Source organism: Mobula birostris, unplaced genomic scaffold (assembly GCF_030028105.1).
Source record: "Mobula birostris isolate sMobBir1 unplaced genomic scaffold, sMobBir1.hap1 scaffold_922, whole genome shotgun sequence".
NCBI lineage: Eukaryota > Metazoa > Chordata > Chondrichthyes > Myliobatiformes > Myliobatidae > Mobula > Mobula birostris.
In genome coordinates, this window is record NW_027278639.1 from 46,723 (window position 1) to 68,214 (window position 21,492).

Below are 21,492 nucleotides of genomic sequence, written 5' to 3' on the forward strand. Positions count from 1 at the left end.
TGGTTGGGGTTGAGAAGGATAGTAAATCAGCCGCGATGGGATGGCGGAGCAGGCTCGACGGGCCGAACGGCCTTATTCTACTCCTCTGTCTAATGACCTCTCTCTCTCTGTTTCCGACCCTTCCACCTCTGTGACGGTACAGAGGTATTTGAGAAAGGGGCTGAAGAAACGAGAAATGGGAATGGGACGGCTTCTGGGAATGGGAAGAGGCCGTTCGGATTTGGAAGAGGCCGTTCGGATTTGGGAGAGCGGGTGCTGCGACCGGGGAGAGGTCGCCGGGAGTCGGGCAAGGGGCCCCTGGGGAATGGGAACGGGGTCATCGGAGTGGGGACGGGAAGAGGGGATTTGGGCATGGGCCTTCAGGGAAGGATCCGGGAACGACAGCGGGAATGGGACAGACGTTCGCTTCTGTCCAGCGTCCGGTAAATGGCGGGAAAACCGGGAAACCGGGGAAGGATTATCGGGAATTCTGAAATATCAGTCAGGAATCGCTGGGAGTATTTCGGTCTGGGCGGGGAGCGGCCAGGAGAACGGTGGGGAGAGCGTGGGAATGGGGCACATTGGGAATGTGACAGAGGCCAAAGGTAACGAGACGGACAGAGTCGAGAACGGGGCAGAGAAAACCAGGAATGGGGGCCAGAGCCTTGCAAATGGGGAAGGTGTGACCGGCTGGGAATGGGTGTTCGGCAATAGAGCGTAGGTGAGGGGGATGTGACGGAGTGGACAGGAGGTCCGGCGAAAGGGGCAAACGGCGTTGAGTTTACTCATTGAGGGCGGGTCAAAAATCATTGGGGATAAGCCAAAGGGAATTGGGAACAGGGAAGCAACCAATGGGATTGGAGAGAGGATATTGTAAAGGGGAGGAAGACAATTTCAATGGGGCCAACGCCGTTGGGAATGAGACGGAGGCCGTTGGGATCGGGTGTAGGAAGTTCAGGGCAAATCTCTTGGGAGAGGCAACTGGGAACTCTGTGTCTGACCCCGGGAGTGTGTGATGGGACGGTGTGGAGGGAGATTCACTCTGTGTCTGACCCCGGGAGTGTGTGATGGACGGTGTGGAGGGAGATTCACTCTGTGTCTGACCCCGGGAGTGTGTGATGGGACGGTGTGGAGGGAGATTCACTCTGTGTCTGGCCCCGGGAGCGTGTGACGGGACGGTGCGGAGGGAGATTAACTCTGTGTGTCTGACCCCGGGAGTGTGTGATGGGACGGTGTGGAGGGAGTTTCACTCTGTGTCTGACCCCGGGAGCGTGTGACGGGACGGTGTGGAGGGAGATTCACTCTGTGTGTCTGACCCCGGGAGTGTGTGATGGGACGGTGTGGATTGAGATTCACTCTGTGTGTCAGGACCCGAGAGTCTGTGATGGGATCCTCACCCCGTGTTTGACATATTCTAAGAATATATGATTTATATTTAATTTTAATTCAGAAAAACAAAGATATTTGGACGTTCCCACTCCGACATCAGCGGCCCCAACTTGACCCTCCAATCCCCCGTACACCGCCCAACATCCTTCTGAAGTTTGTCGAGGCCTAGCAAAGTTATCCACTCGATTTCCAGCGGCGCTGCGGCAGGTCGCAATGCCCCTCTCCCCCACCGCTCCAGAACGTCCCACGGGAGGGGTCCTGCTCCCCTGCGCCCCGTGCATTGACCCCCCCCTCCCCAGTCCTCGGTGCACAGGAAGAGTTCAATATCTGCCACGGCGGCTGAGGGGAGGTGACGGGAGTGGCGGTCCTTTTACAGGATATGGGTCACCTGGGAAGGGGGAGCGGAAGGGTGAGCGACAGATTGGGAGGGAGAAGGGGAGGGGGTGACAGAGAGAGAGAGAGAGAGAGAGAGAGAGGCAGGAGGGAGGGGGGCAGGGTGGGAAAGGGGAGCGAAGGGCAGAGTTCAGAGGGTGTGGGTTCAAGGGGGCGGAGGCTGTTTGAGAAGCTTGGGAGCTGTGGGCGGAGAGAGAGAGAGAGAGTTCACTAAGGCATGCTCCCCAATCCAGGCAACATCCTTGTAAATCTCCTCTGCACCCTTTCTACGGTTTCCACATCCTTCCTGTAGTGAGGCGACCAGAACTGAGCACAGTACTCCAAGTGGGGTCTGACCAGGGTCCTATGTATAGTTGTAACATCACCTCTCGGCTTCTTAACCCGATCCCACGATTGATGAAGGCCAATACACTGTACACCTTCATCAACCGTGAAATTGAGAGTAGGAGGGATGGGTTAGTGAATTTGCTGTTGACACAAAGGTTGGGGATGTTGTGAATAGTGTGGAGGGCTGTCAGAGGTTACAGCGGGACCTTGATAGGATGCAAAACTGGGCTGAGAAGTGGCAGATGGAGTTCAGCCCAGATGAGTGTGAAGTGGTTCATTTTGGTAGGTCAAATATGATGGCAGAATATAGTATTAATGATAAGACTCTTGGCAGTGTAGAGGATCAGAGGGATCTTGGGGTCCGAGCCCATAGGACACTCAAAGCTGCTGTGCAGGTTGACTCTGTGGTTAAGAAGGCGTACAGTGCATTGGGGAACAAATATGTAATCCTATTAGATAGATAGATAGATAGATAGACATACTTTATTGATCCCGAGGGAAATTGGGTTTCGTTACAGTTGCACCAACCAAGAATAGAGTATTAAGGAAATGTGTAATTTTTTTTTGAAAAATGTGTAATCGTGAGGGTGGGGTTGGGGGGAGAGCGGATTTTAGCTTCGCTAATGTAAAATGAGAGCTTCTTCGTGCAAGGAGTTTAGGCGGGGCTGGGTTTGTTGACAGTGTCCAGGAAGGTTCCTTAAGTCAATAAGTAGACACGGTCCGACGGGAGGAGCGGCCCCACTGGACCCGCTGTGTGGGTTAGTGAGCCCGGCCGGGTGACTGGCCTTTCTGCGGGTGAACATAGTCATAGTCATACTTTATTGATCCCGGGGGGAAATTGGTTTTTGTTACAGTTGCTCCATAAATAATTAAATAGTAATAAACCATAAATAGTTAAATAGTAATATGTAAATTATGCCAGGAAATAAGTCCAAGACCAGCCTATTGGCTCGGGGTGTCTGACCCTCCAAGGGAGGATTTGTAAAGTTTGATGGCCACAGGCAGGAATGACTTCCTATGACGCTCTGTGCTGCGTCTCGGTGGAATGAGTCTCTGGCTGAATGTACTCCTGTGCCCACCCAGTACATTATGTAGTGGATGGGAGACATTGTCCAAGATGGCATGCAACTTAGACAGCATCCTCTTTTCAGACACCACCGTCAGAGAGTCCAGTTCCACCCCCACAACATCACTGGCCTTACGAATGAGTTTGTTGATTCTGTTGGTGTCTGCTACCCTCAGCCTGCTGCCCCAGCACACAACAGCAAACATGATAGCACTGGCCACCACAGACTCGTAGAACATCCTCAGCATCGTCCGGCAGATGTTAAAGGACCTCAGTCTCCTCAGGAAATAGAGACGGCTCTGACCCTTCTTGTAGACAGCCTCAGTGTTCTTTGACCAGTCCAGTTTATTGTCAATTCGTATCCCCAGGTATTTGTAATCCTCCACCATGTCCACACTGGCCCCCTGGATGGAAACAGGGGTCACCGGTATCTTAGCTCTCCTCAGGTCTACCACCAGCTCCTTAGTCTTTCTCACATTAAGCTGCAGATAATTCTGCTCGCACCATGTGACACGGTTCCGGGAACGGTTTCCCCGACTCACAGGACAGCGGGAGTATAAGGACACGGACGGTGCTTGGGGAAGAGTTTAACATCGGGGCAGGGCAAATGACGAGGGCACCCTCCGGTCTCCGAGACCGTGGGTGTCGCGTCCTCGCTGTCCAGAGACGCGGGCCTGGTCAGGGCAATAGGGAGGGCGGGCTGCTGGCCCGTGTCGCAGGCTCCACTTCTCCGGTCGGTAGAAACGGTCCCCCCACCCCCACCGGGCTCGGTAGCCTAGCCACACACGCGAAGGCCGGGAGCTGGACTCGGCCGTCAGGGGCTGTTTGAGACGCACGCCGTTGGGGCATTTAATAGGTAGCGGGAGCTGGTCGCCCTGACCTCCCCCGGCTGTAAAGACCCTCAGGAACCGCGGGGGAGCTGGGGCAGGAACTAGGAGGACTGAATTGGGAACATTTCCTGAATCCGGCAGGTCCCCGCCTCAGACACGGGAGCGAGATCACCGGCGCGGGGTGTGCACGTTCCCCTTCGCGGGAGGGCGAGGGACCGGGGAGCCTCTGGGCGTCCGGGGAGGCGGGGAAATTCCTTCGAGGAGAAAACGGGGAAAAGTCTTGCGAAACCTCGGACGCCGGGGTCGAACGGAGACCCGTCGGGGATTACAATGAGGCCGGAGTAGAAGGGGACAAGAAAGCCTTGGCGACCAGATTAAGGGGGGCTCCCGAGGCTTTCTGACCACTCTCACCTGGAGCAGGAGGAGAAGCGAGGAGAGAGTGGGACCGCTAGGGGATAGAGGTGGGGAGGAGGGTCGGGGGGTGGGGTGGTGGAAGGGGGAACATTTGCTCGGACGCGGAGAATGTGCGCGGAGGTGCTTTAATGAGTACTTTGCTTCAGTACTTAACAAGGGGGGAAAAAAAGGAGATGGAGGACCAGTGGGGCCGGGGCCGCGATCAATCCCTTTGAGCCCTCTCGAGGGCAAAATCTCGAGATTTGACCATAAAGTGCCCTCTCTCTCCTTCCCTCCCTGCCTCCTTTCTCTCTCCCTCTCTCTATCTGTCTTTCTCTCTCTCTATCTGTCTCTCTCTTTCACTTTCTCTCTCCTCCCTCTCTCTCTACCACCCTCTTTCTTCTCTCTCTCTCTGTCGCGCTCTCTATCCCGCTCTCTCTCTTTCCCTCGCGCGCGCGCTCTCTCTCCCCCCTCTCTCGCTCTCTCCCTATCTCTGTCTCTCTCTGTTTCTGTCCCTCTCTCTCTGTTTCTCTCTCTATCCCCCTCTCTCTCTTTCGCTCTCTTGCGCTCTCCTTCTCTCTCTCACCCCTTTCTTTCTCTCTCTCACACTCTCTAATCCCGTCTCTCTCTTTCAGTCTCTCACTCACTCTCTCTTTCTCCCTCTCTCCCCCTTTCTCGCTCTCTCTCGATCTCTCTCTATCACACTCTCCCTCTCTTTCTCTGTTCCTGTGTGCGTCTCTCTCGCTCTCTCTATCCTCCTCTCGCTCTTTCGCTGTCTTACTCTCTCTTTCTCTCTCTCTCGCCCTCTCTCTCTCTCTCTCGCTCTCTCCCTCTCTGTCTCTCTCTATCTCCGTCTCTCTGTCTCTCTCTGGGTTTCTGTCTCTCTCTCTCTCTCTCGCTCTCTCCCTCTCTGTCTCTCTCTATCTCCGTCTCTCTGTCTCTCTCTGGGTTTCTGTCTCTCTCTCTCGCTCAAGGTTTCAATTGTGTTTTGCCCGCTGTCGAGGCTTCAATTTGTTTTTTGTTTCAAATCTTTTCTGCCGTTTCGCCGTTCCCATTTCATCACGCTGGCTTTGAGTTCCCGTTGGCGAGCGCCTCCAGTTTTGCCGTGAGTTACGCACAGCACGTCATTGTGTGTCGTCCTTCAAATGCTTCAAGTTTCCTAAACATTGTGGTAGCACTATATTGCTGGGAGTGTTACCAATTCCCCCCCCCCAAATTTTGATGACATTTGTTTTGGTGTGTAGAGTGTTTTTTTTTGGTTTGGGTCAATGCCCCAGTATTCTGGGGGGGGGAGGAGTAGTGTTACATATTAGGATAATCTTGTCTGTCAGCTCGGCTCTTCAGCGTTCTCTGGAGTCTCTGGATCTGTGTTATTGCTGTTACCCTCCCAGTGGGAACGATTGTATGTACTCTCATCAATTCTTTGGCGGATTCCACTTCCGTCTTCACTTTTACCTTGCGTAGTATAGTCGCGGCCTTCCTTCCAGCCCCTGGGCAACTTTGCGCCCCGTTTGGTTCCACGTGTCTATCGGGGTCAAGTCGCTCCGCGTTCATAAACTGCTGGTGAAGTTTTCATCTGTATTATTTGCAAATCTCGTTGACTAAAAAAAAATCCCCCCCCCCCCGCCGTTACAAATCAGTACCACATAACGAACAGTACGCGATGTGCGATGTGATGTTGAGGCTCTATAAGGCGCTGGTGAGACCTCACTTGGAGTACTGTGGGCAGTTTTGGTCTCCTTATTTAAGAAAGGATGTGCTGACGTTGGAGAGGGTACAGAGAAGATTCACTAGAATGATTCCGGGAATGAGAGGGTTAACATATGAGGAACGTTTATCCGCTCTGGACTGTATTCCTTGGAGTTTAGAAGAATGAGGGGAGACCTCATAGAAACATTTCGAAAGTTGAAAGGCATGGACAGAGTGGATGTGGCAAAGTTGTTTCCCATGGTGGGGGAGTCCAGGATGAGAGGGCATGACTTAAGGATTGAAGGGCGCCCATTCAGGACAGAGGCGCAAAGAAATTTTTTTAGTCAGAGGGTGGTGAATCTGCGGAATTTGTTGCCACGGGCAGCAGTGGAGGCCAAGTCATTGGGTGTATTTAAGGCAGAGATTGATAGGTATCTGAGTAGCCAGGGCATCAAAAGTTATGGTGAGAAGGCGGGGGAGTGGGACTAAATGGGAGAATGGATCAGCTCATGATAAAATGGCGGTGCAGACTCGATGGGCCGAATGGCAGACTTCTGCTCCTTTGTCTTATGGTCTAAACGATTGAGCATTATAATACTTAATTTGACTATATGGTTATATAGGCATCCGTTAGAACATGGAAGGTTTCCAGGGTGTAGGAAGACCGGCAGCTGCCCATGCTGCGAGTCTCCCCTCTCCACGCCACCGATGTTGTCCAAGGGAAGGGCACTAGAGCCGATACAGCTTGGCACCAGAGCAATGTGTGTGGTTAAGTGCCTTTCTCAAGGATACAACGGGCCGCCTCAGCCGAGGCTCGAACGAGCGACCTTCAGATCACCAGAGCGACGCCTTAACCACTTGGCCACACGCCAACACACTGTATGGGTCAGCAAAGCAACAAAGAAATAGGAAAAGGGCCCATTCTCCGGGAATAGTCTGTTGCGCGAACGTCGGAGCTTACTGTCCGTTCATTTGTTCCCGTCAACCTCCTCCTCGGACCCTCGGACCTCCTCAGCTCCACTCCGTCCGGCGGTCTACCGACTCTCTCTCTGTTTCGCGCCCTCCCTCTTCGTCTCTCCCCGACAGAAAGGCCGCTAAATCCCTGCTCCCACACCCACAAGAAAGGACAGCGTTCCCGAACATCATAGAAACATAGAAACATACATAGAAAATAGGTGCAGGAGTAGGCCATTCGGCCCTTCGAGCCTGCACCGCCATTTATTATGATCATGGCTGATCATCCAACTCAGAACACCGCCCCAGCCTTCCCTCCATACCCCCTGACCTCCGTAACCACAAGGGCCATATCTAACTCCCTCTTAAATATAGCCAATGAACTGGCCTCAACTGTTTCCTGTGGCAGAGAATTCCACAGATTCACCACTCTCTGTGTGAAGAAGTTTTTCCTCATCTCGGTCCTAAAAGGCTTCCCCTTTATCCTCAAACTGTGACCCCTCGTTCTGGACTTCCCCAACATCGGGAACAATCTTCCTGCATCTCGCCCGTCCAATCCCTTTAGGATTTTATACGTTTCAGTGAGATCCCCCCTCAATCTTCTAAATTCCAACGAGTACAAGCCCATAACCGGAACTTCTCTGCTGCAGAGAAACCATCACATTGGCAGTGAAACCTGACGTATTATATATATCGGATCGGTTGTTTAGTCGCGTATGACCGCTGCCTTTCCCAGGTCGGGCGTCGGCTGGATTCGAACTCAGGACCTCCTGCCTTGCCACCGCGCCGCCAGCCGGCGCCTAATCAGAATCAGGTTTATTATCACATGACGTGAAATTTGTTAACTCAGCGGCAGCGGTCCAAAGCAATACGTTACCTCGAAGAAAATAGTAATAAGCAAACAAATGAATCAATTGCAGGATACGAATGTTGAATAGATTAAAAATCGCGCAGCAAAAACAGGTGGGGCAGTGTTCACGGGTTCAATGTCCATTTAGGAAACGGGCGGCAGAAGGGGGAAAAAACTTTAACTATCCAATTCGATATTATTTGCTAGCTTGCTTTCATATCTCATCTTTTCTCTTCTAATGATTTTTAGTTGCCCTCTGTAGGTTTTCATAAGCTACCCAATTCTGTATCTTCCCATTTGTTTTTGCTCTGTTGCATGCCCTCTTTTGCTTTTACAATAGCTTTGATTTCCCTTGTCAGCCACAGTTGTACAATTTTACCATTTGAGTATTCCTTTCTTGTTGGAACAGATCTGTCCTACACCTGCCTCACTTCTCGCAGAGCCTCACACCATTGCTGCCCTGCTGTCATCCCTGCCAGTAGCCCCTTCCAGTTTGCTTTGGCCAACTCCTCTGTCAAGCCACCGTAATTTCCTGTGCTCCACAGAAATACTGCTACACTACCTCAAACTTTACTTTCGCCCGTCAAGTTTTAAGGCCTTTCAACGTTCAATAGGTTTTGCTGAGATCGACCCCCCCCCACCCACCCCCGCCCACTCGACTTAATTCCAGCGAGCAGAAGTTCAGAGCCATCAAACCCTTCCCAACCCTTGGTTGAGTGAACTTGGCCTTTTCGCCTTGGAGCGACGGAGGATGAGGAGTGTGTAAGATGATGAGAGGCATTGATCGTGTGGATAGTCAGAGGCTTTTCCCCCAGGGCTGGAATGGCTAACACGATGGGGCACAGTTTTAAGCTGCTTGGAAGCAGGGGTAAGTTTTTCACGCAGGGAGTGGTGAGTGCGTGGAATGGGCTGCCGGCGACAGTGGTGGAGGCGGATACGATAGGGTCTTTTAAGAGACTGTTAGATAGGTACATGGAGCTTAGAAAAATAGAGGGCGATGCGGTGTGGAAATTCTGGGCAGTTTCTAGAGTAGGTTACGTGGTCGGCACAATATTGTGGGCCGTAGATGCCATCTACAAACTTGCTGACGATACAACCATCGTTGGTAGAATCTCAGGTGGTGACGGGAGGGCGTACAGGAGTGAGATGTGCCAGCTAGTGGAGTGGTGCCCCAGCAACAACCTGGCACTCAACGTCAGTCAGACCAAAGAGCTGACTGCGGACTTCAGGAAGGGTGAGACGAGGGAACTCATACCAATCCTCAGAGAGGGATCAGAAGTGGAGAGAGTGAGCAGCTTCGCGTTCCCGGGTGTCAAGATCCCTGAGGATCTGACCTGGTCCCAACACAATCGATGTAGTTATAAAGAAGGCAAGACAGCGGCTGTACTTCATTAGGAGTTTGAAGGGATTCGGTTTGACACCTAAAACACTCGAAAGCTTCTCTAGCTGTACGGTGGAGAGCATTCTGACAGTCTGCATCACTGTCTGGTTCGGAGGGGCTACTGCACAGGACCGAAAGAAGCTGCAGAGGGTTGGAAATCTAGTCGGCTCCATCTTGGGCTCTCGCCGACAAAGTACCCGGGACATCTTCAGGGAACGGTGTCTCAGAAAGGCAGCGTCCATTATTAAGGGACCCTCCAGCACCCAGGGCATGTCCCTTTTCTCACTGTTACCATCAGGTAGGAGGTACAGGAGCCTGAAGACACACACTCAGCGATTCAGGAACAGCTTCTTCCCCTCTGCCGTCCCATTCCTAAATGGGCTTTGAAGCTTTGGACACAACCTCACTTTTTTAAAAATGTACAATATTTCTGTTTCTGTACATTTTAAAATAGTCTATTCAATATACGTAATTGATTTATTTGTTTATTTATTATTATGTTTGATTTTATTTATTTTTTTTCTCTCTCTCTCTGCTAGATTATGTATTGCACTCAAATGCTGGGGCTAAGTTAACAAATTTCATTTCACATGCTGGTGATAATAAACCTGATTGTGATTCCGATTTACCAGGATGCCGCCTGGTTTAGAGAGTATGCATTATGATCAGAGATTAAGGGAGCTAGGGCTTTGCTCTTTGGAGAGAAGGAGGATGAGAGGAAACATGATAGAGGTGTACAAGATATTAAGAGGAATAGATAGAGTGGATAGCCAGCGCCTCTTCCCCAGGGCACCACTGCTCAATACAAGAGGACATGGCTTTAAGGTAAGGGGTGGGAAGTTCAAGAGGGATATTAGAGGAAGGTTTTTTACTCAGAGAGTGGTTGGTGCGTGGAATGCACTGCCTGAGTCAGTGGTGGAGGCAGATACACCAGTGAAGTTTAAGAGACTACTAGATAGGAATATGGAGGAATTTAAAGTTGGGTGGGGGGTTATATGGGAGGCAGGGTTTGAGGGTCGGCCCAACATTGTGGGCCGAAGGGCCTGTACAGTGCTGTACTATTCTATGTTCTGTTCTGCAGCAGTCAACGTTTTGGACTGAGACCTTTCAGCATGCTCTCTTCCGTTCTATATCCGCGGGGCTGGACCCGCTGTTGATATTGAGTGCGCCGTCTGTAAGGGGGCCGGCTGCCTGGCGGTGCCGGTGAGGTATCGGCGTGAGGCGCTCACCGAGACCCCTGTAATGGCAACCCAGCCTACCCAGGGGGCGCCGCGCGGCGGAACAGGCTCCGCCGGCCAGCCGGCGACACGACGCGCAGGCGTGGTGGCCTGTGCGGCGGGGGTCCCGGGAAGCGCGCATGCGCGCAGCGGACAAAGGGCTCGGGGCGGACAGACGACAGGTAAGGACGGCGCTCCGGGCCGGACCGGGGTGGTTTTGTTGTTAAACGGGCGCCGCCGCCGCCGCAATCGCGGGAACACTGTGGCCCCCGCAAACCTGTATCAGTCAGCCGGGTCCGGGGGGCGGGGAGAGGATTTCAGTCGCCGACCATTGTACCGGCGTCAGGCCCGAGGCGCATGCGCGGCGCCGGCCGGCTGGCCGGGGCGGATAGGCGACTGTCTGGTTCGCGCGGCATTCTGGGTAGACCGGCAGCCATGGGTGACCCGCCCACCCGCACCTTCCACCCACCTCCCCTGCCCCGCCTGTCGTCGGCAGGGATGTTTTAGGGAACTCAGGCGGATGGTTCGGCCGAGCTGCAGGCGTTTAAATCCAAAGCATCGGGTACGGAGAACGAGATTATAGTTTGCAGCTTCGAAGTTTCACCGTAAGTCTGATGATCAGAGTGCAAATATATCACCGGATGCAACCCTGCGGGCATACTCGGAAAAATGTTTAGAGCCGTACCTATGGCAGGCTCACTGAAAGATCAGCCAGGGACCAGAATACGACAGATGGTGCAGGTGCAACTATAAACAAATAGTGGCTGGAACAGGAGATAAGGAGGTAACAAAAAAACAGACCTTAAAGTTAGGACCCTTGGTTGTGGGACCGTCTCAATGGAGCGGCAGGTTAGCGTGGTCATCACGTTTTGTTCAAGAGCCTGATGGTTGAGGGGTGATAACTGTTCCTGAACCTGGTGGTGTGGGTCCTGAGGCTCCTGTCCCTCCTTCCTGATGGTTGAGGGGTGATAACTGTTCCTGAACCTGGTGGTGTGGGTCCTGAGGCTCCTGTACCTCCTTCCTGATGGTTGAGGGGTGATAACTGTTCCTGAACCTGGTGGTGTGGGTCCTGAGGCTCCTGTACCTCCTTCCTGATGGTTGAGGGGTGATAACTGTCCCTGAACCTGGTGGTGTGGGTCCTGAGGCTCCTGTACCTCCTTCCTGATGGTTGAGGGGTGATAACTGTTCCTGAACCTGGTGGTGTGGTTCCTGAGGCTCCTGTACCTCCTTCCTGATGGTTGAGGGGTGATAACTGTTCCTGAACCTGGTGGTGTGGGTACTGAGGCTCCTGTACCTCCTTCCTGATGCTTGAGGGGTGATAACTGTCCCTGAACCTGGTGGTGTGGGTCCTGAGGCTCCTGTACCTCCTTCCTGATGGTTGAGGGGCGATAACAGTTCCTGAACCTGGTGGTGTGGGTCCTAAGTCTCCTGTACCTTCTGCCAGCAGCGAGAAGAGAGCACAGCACTGGGTGGTGGGGATTTCTGTTGATGGATCCTGCTCTTCTACAACAGTGTTTCAAAAGGACCAGAACATAAAAGCCAGGATTTAATGTTGAGGGGTTATAAAGCACTGGTGAGGCCTCGCTTGAGTATTGTGAACAGTTTTCGGCCCCCTATCTTAAAAAGGACTTGGTGAAACTGGAGAGGGTTCAAAGGAGGTTCATGAAGATGATTCCAGGATTGAATGACTTGTCATGTGAAGAGTGTTTGATGGTTCTGGCTCTGATCACACTGGAATTCAGAAGAATGAGGGAGGGATCTCATTAAAACATTGAAAAACCTTGACAGAGTGGATGTGGAGAGGATGTTTCCTGTAGTGGGGGAGTGAAGGACCAGAGGACACAGATAGAGTGGATGTGGAGAGGATGTTTCCTATAGTGGGGGAGTCTAGGACCAGAGGGCACAGATAGAGTGGATGTGGAGAGGATGTTTCCTGTAGTGGGGGAGTCTCGGACCAGAGGACACAGATAGAGTGGATGTGGAGAGGATGTTTCCTGTAGTGGGGGAGTCTCGGACCAGAGGACACAGATAGAGTGGATGTGGAGAGGATGTTTCCTGTAGTGGGGGAGTCTCGGACCAGAGGACACAGATAGAGTGGATGTGGAGAGGATGTTTCCTGTAGTGGGGGGTGTCCAGGACCAGAGGACACAGATAGAATGGATGTGGAGAGGATGTTTCCTGTAGTGAGGGAGTTTCGGAGCAGAGGACACAGATAGAGTGGATGTGGAGAGGATGTTTCCTGTAGTGGGGGGAGTCTAGGACCAGAGGACACAGATAGAGTGGATGTGGAGAGGATGTGTCCTGTAGTGGGGGAGTCTAGGACCAGAGGACACAGATAGAGTGGATGTAGAGAGGATTTTTCCTGTAGTGGGGGGAGTCTAGGACCAGAGGACACAGATAGAGTGGATGTGGAGAGGATGTTTCCTGTAGTGGGGGAGTCTAGAATAGAGGACACAGATTGAGTGGATGTGGAGAAGATGTTTCCTGTAGTGGGGGAGCTTGGACCAGAGGACACAGATAGAGTGGATGTGGAGAGGATGTTTCCTATAGTGGGGGAGTCTAGGACCAGAGGGCACAGATAGAGTGGATGTGGAGAGGATGTTTCCTGTAGTGGGGGAGTCTCGGACCAGAGGACACAGATAGAGTGGATGTGGAGAGGATGTTTCCTGTAGTGGGGGAGTCTCGGACCAGAGGACACAGATAGACTGGATGTGGAGAGGATGTTTCCTGTAGTGGGGGAGTCTCGGACCAGAGGACACAGATAGAGTGGATGTGGAGAGGATGTTTCCTGTAGTGGGGGTGTCCAGGACCAGAGGACACAGATAGAATGGATGTGGAGAGGATGTTTCCTGCAGTGAGGGAGTTTCGGAGCAGAGGACACAGATAGAATGGATGTGGAGAGGATGTTTCCTGTAGTGGGGGAGTCTCGGACCAGAGGACACAGATAGAGTGGATGTGGAGAGGATGTTTCCTGTACTGGGGGGAGCCTGGCACCAGAGGGCACAGATAGAGTGGATGTGGAGAGGATGTTTCCTGTAGTGGGGGGAGTCTAGGACCAGAGGGCACAGATAGAGTGGATGTGGAGAGGATGTTTCCTGTAGTGGGGAGTCTAGGACCAGAGGACACAGGTAGAGTGGATGTGGAGAGGATGTTTCCTGTAGTGGAGTCTCGGACCAGAGGACACAGATAGAGTGGATGTGGAGAGGGTGTTTCCTGTGTTGGGGGGAGTCTAGGACCAGAGCGCACAGATACAGTGGATGTGGAGAGGCTGTTTCCTGTAGTGGGTGAGTCCTAGGACCTGAGGACACAGATAGAGTGGATGTGGAGAGGATGTTTCCTGTAGTGGGGGAGTCTAGGACCAGAGGACACAGATAGAGTGGGTGTGGAGAGGATGTTTCCTGTAGTGAGGGAGTCTAGGACCAGAAGACACAGATAGAGTGGATGTGGAGAAGATGTTTCCTGTAGTGGGGGGAGTCTAGGACCAGAGGACACAGATCGAATGGATGTGGAGAGGATGTTTCCTGTAGTGGGGGAGTCTAGGACCAGAGGATACAGATAGAGTGGATGTGGAGAGGATGTTTCCTGTAGTTGGGGAGTCTTGGACCAGAGGACACAGATATAGTGGATGTGGACAGGATGTTTCCTGTAGTGGGGGGTGTCTAGGACCAGAGGACACGGATAGAGTGGATGTGGAGAGGATGTTTCCTGTAGTGGGGGAGTCTAGGACCAGAGGACACAGATAGAGTGGATGTGGAGAGGATGTTTCCTGTACTGGGGGAGTCCAGGACAAAAGGACACAGATAGAGTGGATGTGGAGAGGATGTTTCCTGTACTGGGGGGAGCCTAGGACCAGAGGACACAGATAGAGTGGATGTGGAGAGGATGTTTCCTGTACTGGGGGGAGTCTAGGACCAGAGGACACAGATAGAGTGGATGTGGAGAGGATGTTTCCTATAGTGGGGGAGTTTCGGACCAGAGGACACAGATAGAGTGGATGTGGAGAGGATGTTTCCTGTAGTGGGGGAGTCCAGGACCAGAGGACACAGATAGAGTGGATGTGGAGAGGATGTTTCCTGTAGTGGGGGAGTCTAGGAATAGAGGACACAGACAGAGTGGATGTGGAGAGGATGTTTCCTGTAGTAGGGGGTGTCCAGGACCAGAGGACACAGATAGAGTGGATGTGGAGAGGATGTTTTCTGTAGTGGGGGGAGTCTAGGACCAGAGGACACAGATAGAGTGGATGTGGGGAAGATGTTTCCTGTAGTGGGGGAGTTTCGGAGCAGAGGACACAGATAGAGTGGATGTGGAGAGGATGTTTCCTGTAGTGGGGGGAGCCTGGCACCAGAGAGCACAGATAGAGTGGATGTGGAGGGGATGTTTCCTATAGTGGGGGAGTCTCGGACCAGAGGACACAGATAGAGTGGATGTGGAGAGGATGCTTCCTGTAGTGGGGGGAGTCGAGGACCAGAGGGCACAGATAGAGTGGATGTGGAGAGGATGTTTCCTGTAGTGGGGGGAGTCTAGGACAAGAGGACACAGATAGAGTGGATGTGGAGAGGATGTTTCCTGTAGTGGGGGAGTCCAGGACCAGAGGACACAGATAGAGTGAATATGGAGAGGATGTTTCCTGTAGTGGGGGAGTCTAGGACCAGAGGACACAGATAGAGTGGATGTGGAGAGGATGTTTCCTGTACTGGGGGCAGCCTAGGACCAGAGGACACAGATAGAGTGGATGTGGAGAGGATGTTTCCTGTAGTGAGGGAGTCTAGGACCAGAGGGCACAGATAGAGTGGATGTGGAGAGGATGTTTTCTGTAGTGGGGGAGTCTCGGACCAGAGGACACAGATAGAGTGGATGTGGAGAGGATGTTTCCTGTACTGGGGGAGTCTCGGACCAGAGGACACAGATAGAATGGATGTTGAGAGGATGTTTCCTGTAGTGGGGGAGTCTAGGACCAGAGGATACTGATAGAGTGGATGTGGAGAGGATGTTTACTGTAGTGGGGGAGACTCGGTCCAGAGGACACAGATAGAGTGGATGTGGAGAGGATGTTTCCTGTAGTGGGGGAGTGCAGGACAAGAGGACACAGATAGAGTGGATGTGGAGAGGATGTTTCCTGTACTGGGTGGAGCCTAGGACCAGAGGACACAGAGAGAGTGGATGTGGAGAGCATTTTTCCTGTAGTGGGGGAGTCTAGGACCAGAGAATACAGATAGAGTGGATGTGGAGAGGATGCTTCCTGTAGTGGGGGGAGTCTAGGACCAGAGGACACAGGTAGAGTGGATGTGGAGAGGATGTTTCCTGTAGTGGGGGCGTCTCAGACCAGACGACACAGATAGAGTGGATGTGGAGAGGATGTTTCCTGTAGTGGGGGAGTCTGGGACCAGAGGACACAGATAGAGTGGATGTGGAGAGGATGTTTCCTGTAGTGGGGGGAGTCTAGGACCAGAGGACATAGATAGAGTGGATGTGGACAGGATGTTTCCTGTAGTGGGGGAGTCTTGGACCAGAGGACACAGATAGAGTGGATGTGGAGAGGATGTTTCCTGTAGTGGGGGGAGTCTAGGACCAGAGGACACAGATAGAGTGGATGCGGAGAGGATGCTTCCTGTAATGGGGGGAGTCTAGGACCAGAGGACACAGGTAGAGTGGATGTGGAGAGGATGTTTCCTGTAGTGGGGTAGTCTAGGACCAGAGGACACAGATAGAGTGGATGTGGAAAGGATGTTTCCTGTAGTGGGGGGAGTCTCGGACCAGAGGACACAGATAGAGTGGATGTTGAGAGGATGTTTCCTGTAGTGGGGGAGTCTCGGACCAGAGGACACAGATAGAGTGGATGTGGAGAGGATGTTTCCTGTAGTGGGGGGAGTCTAGGACCAGAGGACACAGATAAAGTGGATGTGGAGAGGATGTTTCCTGTAGTGGGGGAGTCTTGGACCAGAGGACACAGACAGAGTGGATGTGGAGAGGATGTTTCCTGTAGTGGGGTAGTCTAGGACCAGAGGACACAGATAGAGTGGATGTGGAAAGGATGTTTCCTGTAGTGGGGGGAGTCTCGGACCAGAGGACACAGATAGAGTGGATGTTGAGAGGATGTTTCCTGTAGTGGGGGAGTCTCGGACCAGAGGACACAGATAGAGTGGATGTGGAGAGGATGTTTCCTGTAGTGGGGGGAGTCTAGGACCAGAGGACACAGATAGAGTGGATGTGGAGAGGATGTTTCCTGTAGTGGAGTCTCGGACCAGAGGACACAGATAGAGTGGATGTGGAGAGGGTGTTTCCTGTGTTGGGGGGAGTCTAGGACCAGAGCGCACAGATACAGTGGATGTGGAGAGGCTGTTTCCTGTAGTGGGTGAGTCTAGGACCAGAGGACACAGATAGAGTGGGTGTGGAGAGGATGTTTCCTGTAGTGAGGGAGTCTAGGACCAGAAGACACAGATAGAGTGGATGTGGAGAAGATGTTTCCTGTAGTGGGGGGAGTCTAGGACCAGAGGACACAGATCGAATGGATGTGGAGAGGATGTTTCCTGTAGTGGGGGAGTCTAGGACCAGAGGATACAGATAGAGTGGATGTGGAGAGGATGTTTCCTGTAGTTGGGGAGTCTTGGACCAGAGGACACAGATATAGTGGATGTGGACAGGATGTTTCCTGTAGTGGGGGGTGTCTAGGACCAGAGGACACGGATAGAGTGGATGTGGAGAGGATGTTTCCTGTAGTGGGGGAGTCTAGGACCAGAGGACACAGATAGAGTGGATGTGGAGAGGATGTTTCCTGTACTGGGGGAGTCCAGGACAAAAGGACACAGATAGAGTGGATGTGGAGAGGATGTTTCCTGTACTGGGGGGAGCCAAGGACCAGAGGACACAGATAGAGTGGATGTGGAGAGGATGTTTCCTGTACTGGGGGGAGTCTAGGACCAGAGGACACAGATAGAGTGGATGTGGAGAGGATGTTTCCTATAGTGGGGGAGTTTCGGACCAGAGGACACAGATAGAGTGGATGTGGAGAGGATGTTTCCTGTAGTGGGGGAGTCCAGGACCAGAGGACACAGATAGAGTGGATGTGGAGAGGATGTTTCCTGTAGTGGGGGAGTCTAGGAATAGAGGACACAGACAGAGTGGATGTGGAGAGGATGTTTCCTGTAGTAGGGGGTGTCCAGGACCAGAGGACACAGATAGAGTGGATGTGGAGAGGATGTTTTCTGTAGTGGTGGGAGTCTAGGACCAGAGGACACAGATAGAGTGGATGTGGGGAAGATGTTTCCTGTAGTGGGGGAGTTTCGGAGCAGAGGACACAGATAGAGTGGATGTGGAGAGGATGTTTCCTGTAGTGGGGGGAGCCTGGCACCAGAGAGCACAGATAGAGTGGATGTGGAGGGGATGTTTCCTATAGTGGGGGAGTCTCGGACCAGAGGACACAGATAGAGTGGATGTGGAGAGGATGCTTCCTGTAGTGGGGGGAGTCGAGGACCAGAGGGCACAGATAGAGTGGATGTGGAGAGGATGTTTCCTGTAGTGGGGGGAGTCTAGGACAAGAGGACACAGATAGAGTGGATGTGGAGAGGATGTTTCCTGTAGTGGGGGAGTCCAGGACCAGAGGACACAGATAGAGTGAATATGGAGAGGATGTTTCCTGTAGTGGGGGAGTCTAGGACCAGAGGACACAGATAGAGTGGATGTGGAGAGGATGTTTCCTGTACTGGGGGCAGCCTAGGACCAGAGGACACAGATAGAGTGGATGTGGAGAGGATGTTTCCTGTAGTGAGGGAGTCTAGGACCAGAGGGCACAGATAGAGTGGATGTGGAGAGGATGTTTTCTGTAGTGGGGGAGTCTCGGACCAGAGGACACAGATAGAGTGGATGTGGAGAGGATGTTTCCTGTACTGGGGGAGTCTCGGACCAGAGGACACAGATAGAATGGATGTTGAGAGGATGTTTCCTGTAGTGGGGGAGTCTAGGACCAGAGGATACTGATAGAGTGGATGTGGAGAGGATGTTTACTGTAGTGGGGGAGACTCGGTCCAGAGGACACAGATAGAGTGGATGTGGAGAGGATGTTTCCTGTAGTGGGGGAGTGCCGGACAAGAGGACACAGATAGAGTGGATGTGGAGAGGATGTTTCCTGTACTGGGTGGAGCCTAGGACCAGAGGACACAGAGAGAGTGGATGTGGAGAGCATTTTTCCTGTAGTGGGGGAGTCTAGGACCAGAGAATACAGATAGAGTGGATGTGGAGAGGATGCTTCCTGTAGTGGGGGGAGTCTAGGACCAGAGGACACAGGTAGAGTGGATGTGGAGAGGATGTTTCCTGTAGTGGGGGCGTCTCAGACCAGACGACACAGATAGAGTGGATGTGGAGAGGATGTTTCCTGCAGTGGGGGAGTCTGGGACCAGAGGACACAGATAGAGTGGATGTGGAGAGGATGTTTCCTGTAGTGGGGGGAGTCTAGGACCAGAGGACATAGATAGAGTGGATGTGGACAGGATGTTTCCTGTAGTGGGGGAGTCTTGGACCAGAGGACACAGATAGAGTGGATGTGGAGAGGATGTTTCCTGCAGTGGGGGAGTCTTGGACCAGAGGACACAGATAGAGTGGATGTGGAGAGTATGTTTCCTGTAGTGGGGGAGTCTCAGACCAGAGGACACAGATAGAGTGGATGTGGAGATGCTGTTTCCAGTAGTGGGGGGAGTCTAGGACCAGAGGACACAGATATAGTGGATGTGGAGCGTATGTTTCCTGTACTGGGGGGATGCTAGGACCAGAGGACACAGATAGACTGGATGTGGAGAGGATGTTTCCTGTAGTCGGGGAGTCTAGGACCAGAGGACACAGATAGAGTGGATGTGCAGAGGATGTTTCCTGTAGTGAGGGGTGTCCAGGAGCAGAGGACACAGATAGAGTGGATGTGGAGAGGATGTTTCCTGTAGTGGGGGGAGTCTTGGACCAGAGGACACAGATAGAGTGGATGTGGAGAGGATGTTTCCTGTAGTGGGAGAGTCTAGGACCAGAGGACACAGATAGAGTGGATGTGGAGAGGATGCTTCCTGTAATGGGGGGAGTCTAGGACCAGAGGACACAGGTAGAGTGGATGTGGAGAGGATGTTTCCTGTAGTGGGGTAGTCTAGGACCAGAGGACACAGATAGAGTGGATGTGGAAAGGATGTTTCCTGTAGTGGGGGGAGTCTCGGACCAGAGGACACAGATAGAGTGGATGTTGAGAGGATGTTTCCTGTAGTGGGGGAGTCTCGGACCAGAGGACACAGATAGAGTGGATGTGGAGAGGATGTTTCCTCTAGTGGGGGGAGTCTAGGACCAGAGGACACAGATAGAGTGGATGTGGAGAGGATGTTTCCTGTAGTGGGGGAGTCTTGGACCAGAGGACACAGACAGAGTGGATGTGGAGAGGATGTTTCCTGTAGTGGGGTAGTCTAGGACCAGCGGACACAGATAGAGTGGATGTGGAAAGGATGTTTCCTGTAGTGGGGGGAGTCTCGGACCAGAGGACACAGATAGAGTGGATGTTGAGAGGATGTTTCCTGTAGTGGGGGAGTCTCGGACCAGAGGACACAGATAGAGTGGATGTGGAGAGGATGTTTCCTGTAGTGGGGGGAGTCTAGGACCAGAGGACACAGATAGAGTGGATGTGGAGAGGATGTTTCCTGTAGTGGGGGAGTCTTGGACCAGAGGACACAGACAGAGTGGATGTGGAAAGGATGTTTCCTGTAGTTGGGGGAGTCTCGGACCAGAGGACACAGATAGAGTGGATGTTGAGAGGATGTTTCCTGTAGTGGGGGAGTCTCGGACCAGAGGACACAGATAGAGTGGATGTGGAGAGGATGTTTCCTGTAGTGGGGGGAGTCTAGGACCAGAGGACACAGATAGAGTGGATGTGGAGAGGATGTTTCCTGTAGTGGGGGAGTCTTGGACCAGAGGACACAGACAGAGTGGATGTGGAGAGGATGTTTCCTGTAGTGGGGGAGTCTAGGACCAGAGGACACAGATAGAGTGGATGTGGAGAGGATGTTTCCTGTAGTGGGGAGAGTCTAGGACCAGAGGACACAGATAGAGTGGATGTGGAGATGCTGTTTCCAGTAGTGGGGGGTGTCCAGGACCAGAGGGCACAGATAGAGTGGAGGTGGAGAGGATGTTTCCTGTAGTGGGGGAGTCTCGGACCAGAGGACACAGAGAGAGTGGATGTGGAGAGGATGTTTCCTGTAGTGGGGGGAGTCTAGGACCAGAGGACACAGATAGAGTGGATGTGGAGATGCTGTTTCCAGTAGTGGGGGGGGTCCAGGACCAGAGGACACCGATAGAATGGATGTGGAGAGGATGTTTCCTGTAGTGGGGGAGTCTCGGACCAGAGGACAGAGATAGAATGGATATGGAGAGGATGTTTCCTGTAGTGGGGGTGTCTCGGACCAGAGGACAGAGATAGAGTGGATGTGGAGAGGATGTTTCCTGTACTTGGGGGAGCCTTGGACCAGAGGGTACAGATAGAGTGGATGTAGAGAGGATGTTTCCTGTTGTGAGGGAGTCTCGGACCAGAGGACACAGATAGAGTGGATGTGGAGAAGATGTTTCCTGCAGTGGGGGAGTCTCGGACCAGAGTACACAGATAGAATGGATGTGGAGAGGATGTTTCCTGTCGTGGGGGAGTCTCGGACCAGAGGACACAGATAGAGTGGATGTGGAGAGGATGTTTCCTGCAGTGGGGGAGTCTTGGACCAGAGGACACAGAAAGATTGGATGTGGAGAGGATGTTTCCTGTACTCGGGGGAGCCTAGGGCCAGAGGACACAGACAGAGTGAATGTGGAGAGGATGTTTCCTGTACTCGGGGGAGCCTGGGACCAGAGGACACAGATAGAGTGAATGTGGAGAGGATGTTTCCTATAGTGGGGGAGTCTCGGACCAGAGGATACAGATAGAGTGGATGTGGAGAGGATGTTTCCTGTAGTGGGGGAGTCTCGGACCAGAGGACACAGATAGAGTGGATGTGGAGAGGATGTTTCCTGTAGTGGGGGAG

At 52.7% G+C, this 21,492-nt stretch overlaps 1 protein-coding gene across 1 annotated transcript in view; it reads left to right on the forward strand.

Moving 5' to 3' along the window:
- Positions 1 to 10,596: 10,596 nt before the first annotated feature.
- LOC140193844 (uncharacterized) overlaps positions 10,597 to 21,492 on the forward strand; it is a 36,591-nt gene continuing 25,695 nt past the window's right edge. Inside the window, exon 1 of the mRNA XM_072251001.1 lies at positions 10,597 to 10,650. Within this exon, the coding sequence (XP_072107102.1) occupies positions 10,609 to 10,650 (42 nt within the window). The 5' untranslated portion in view covers positions 10,597 to 10,608. The remainder of the gene's footprint in view (positions 10,651 to 21,492) is intronic.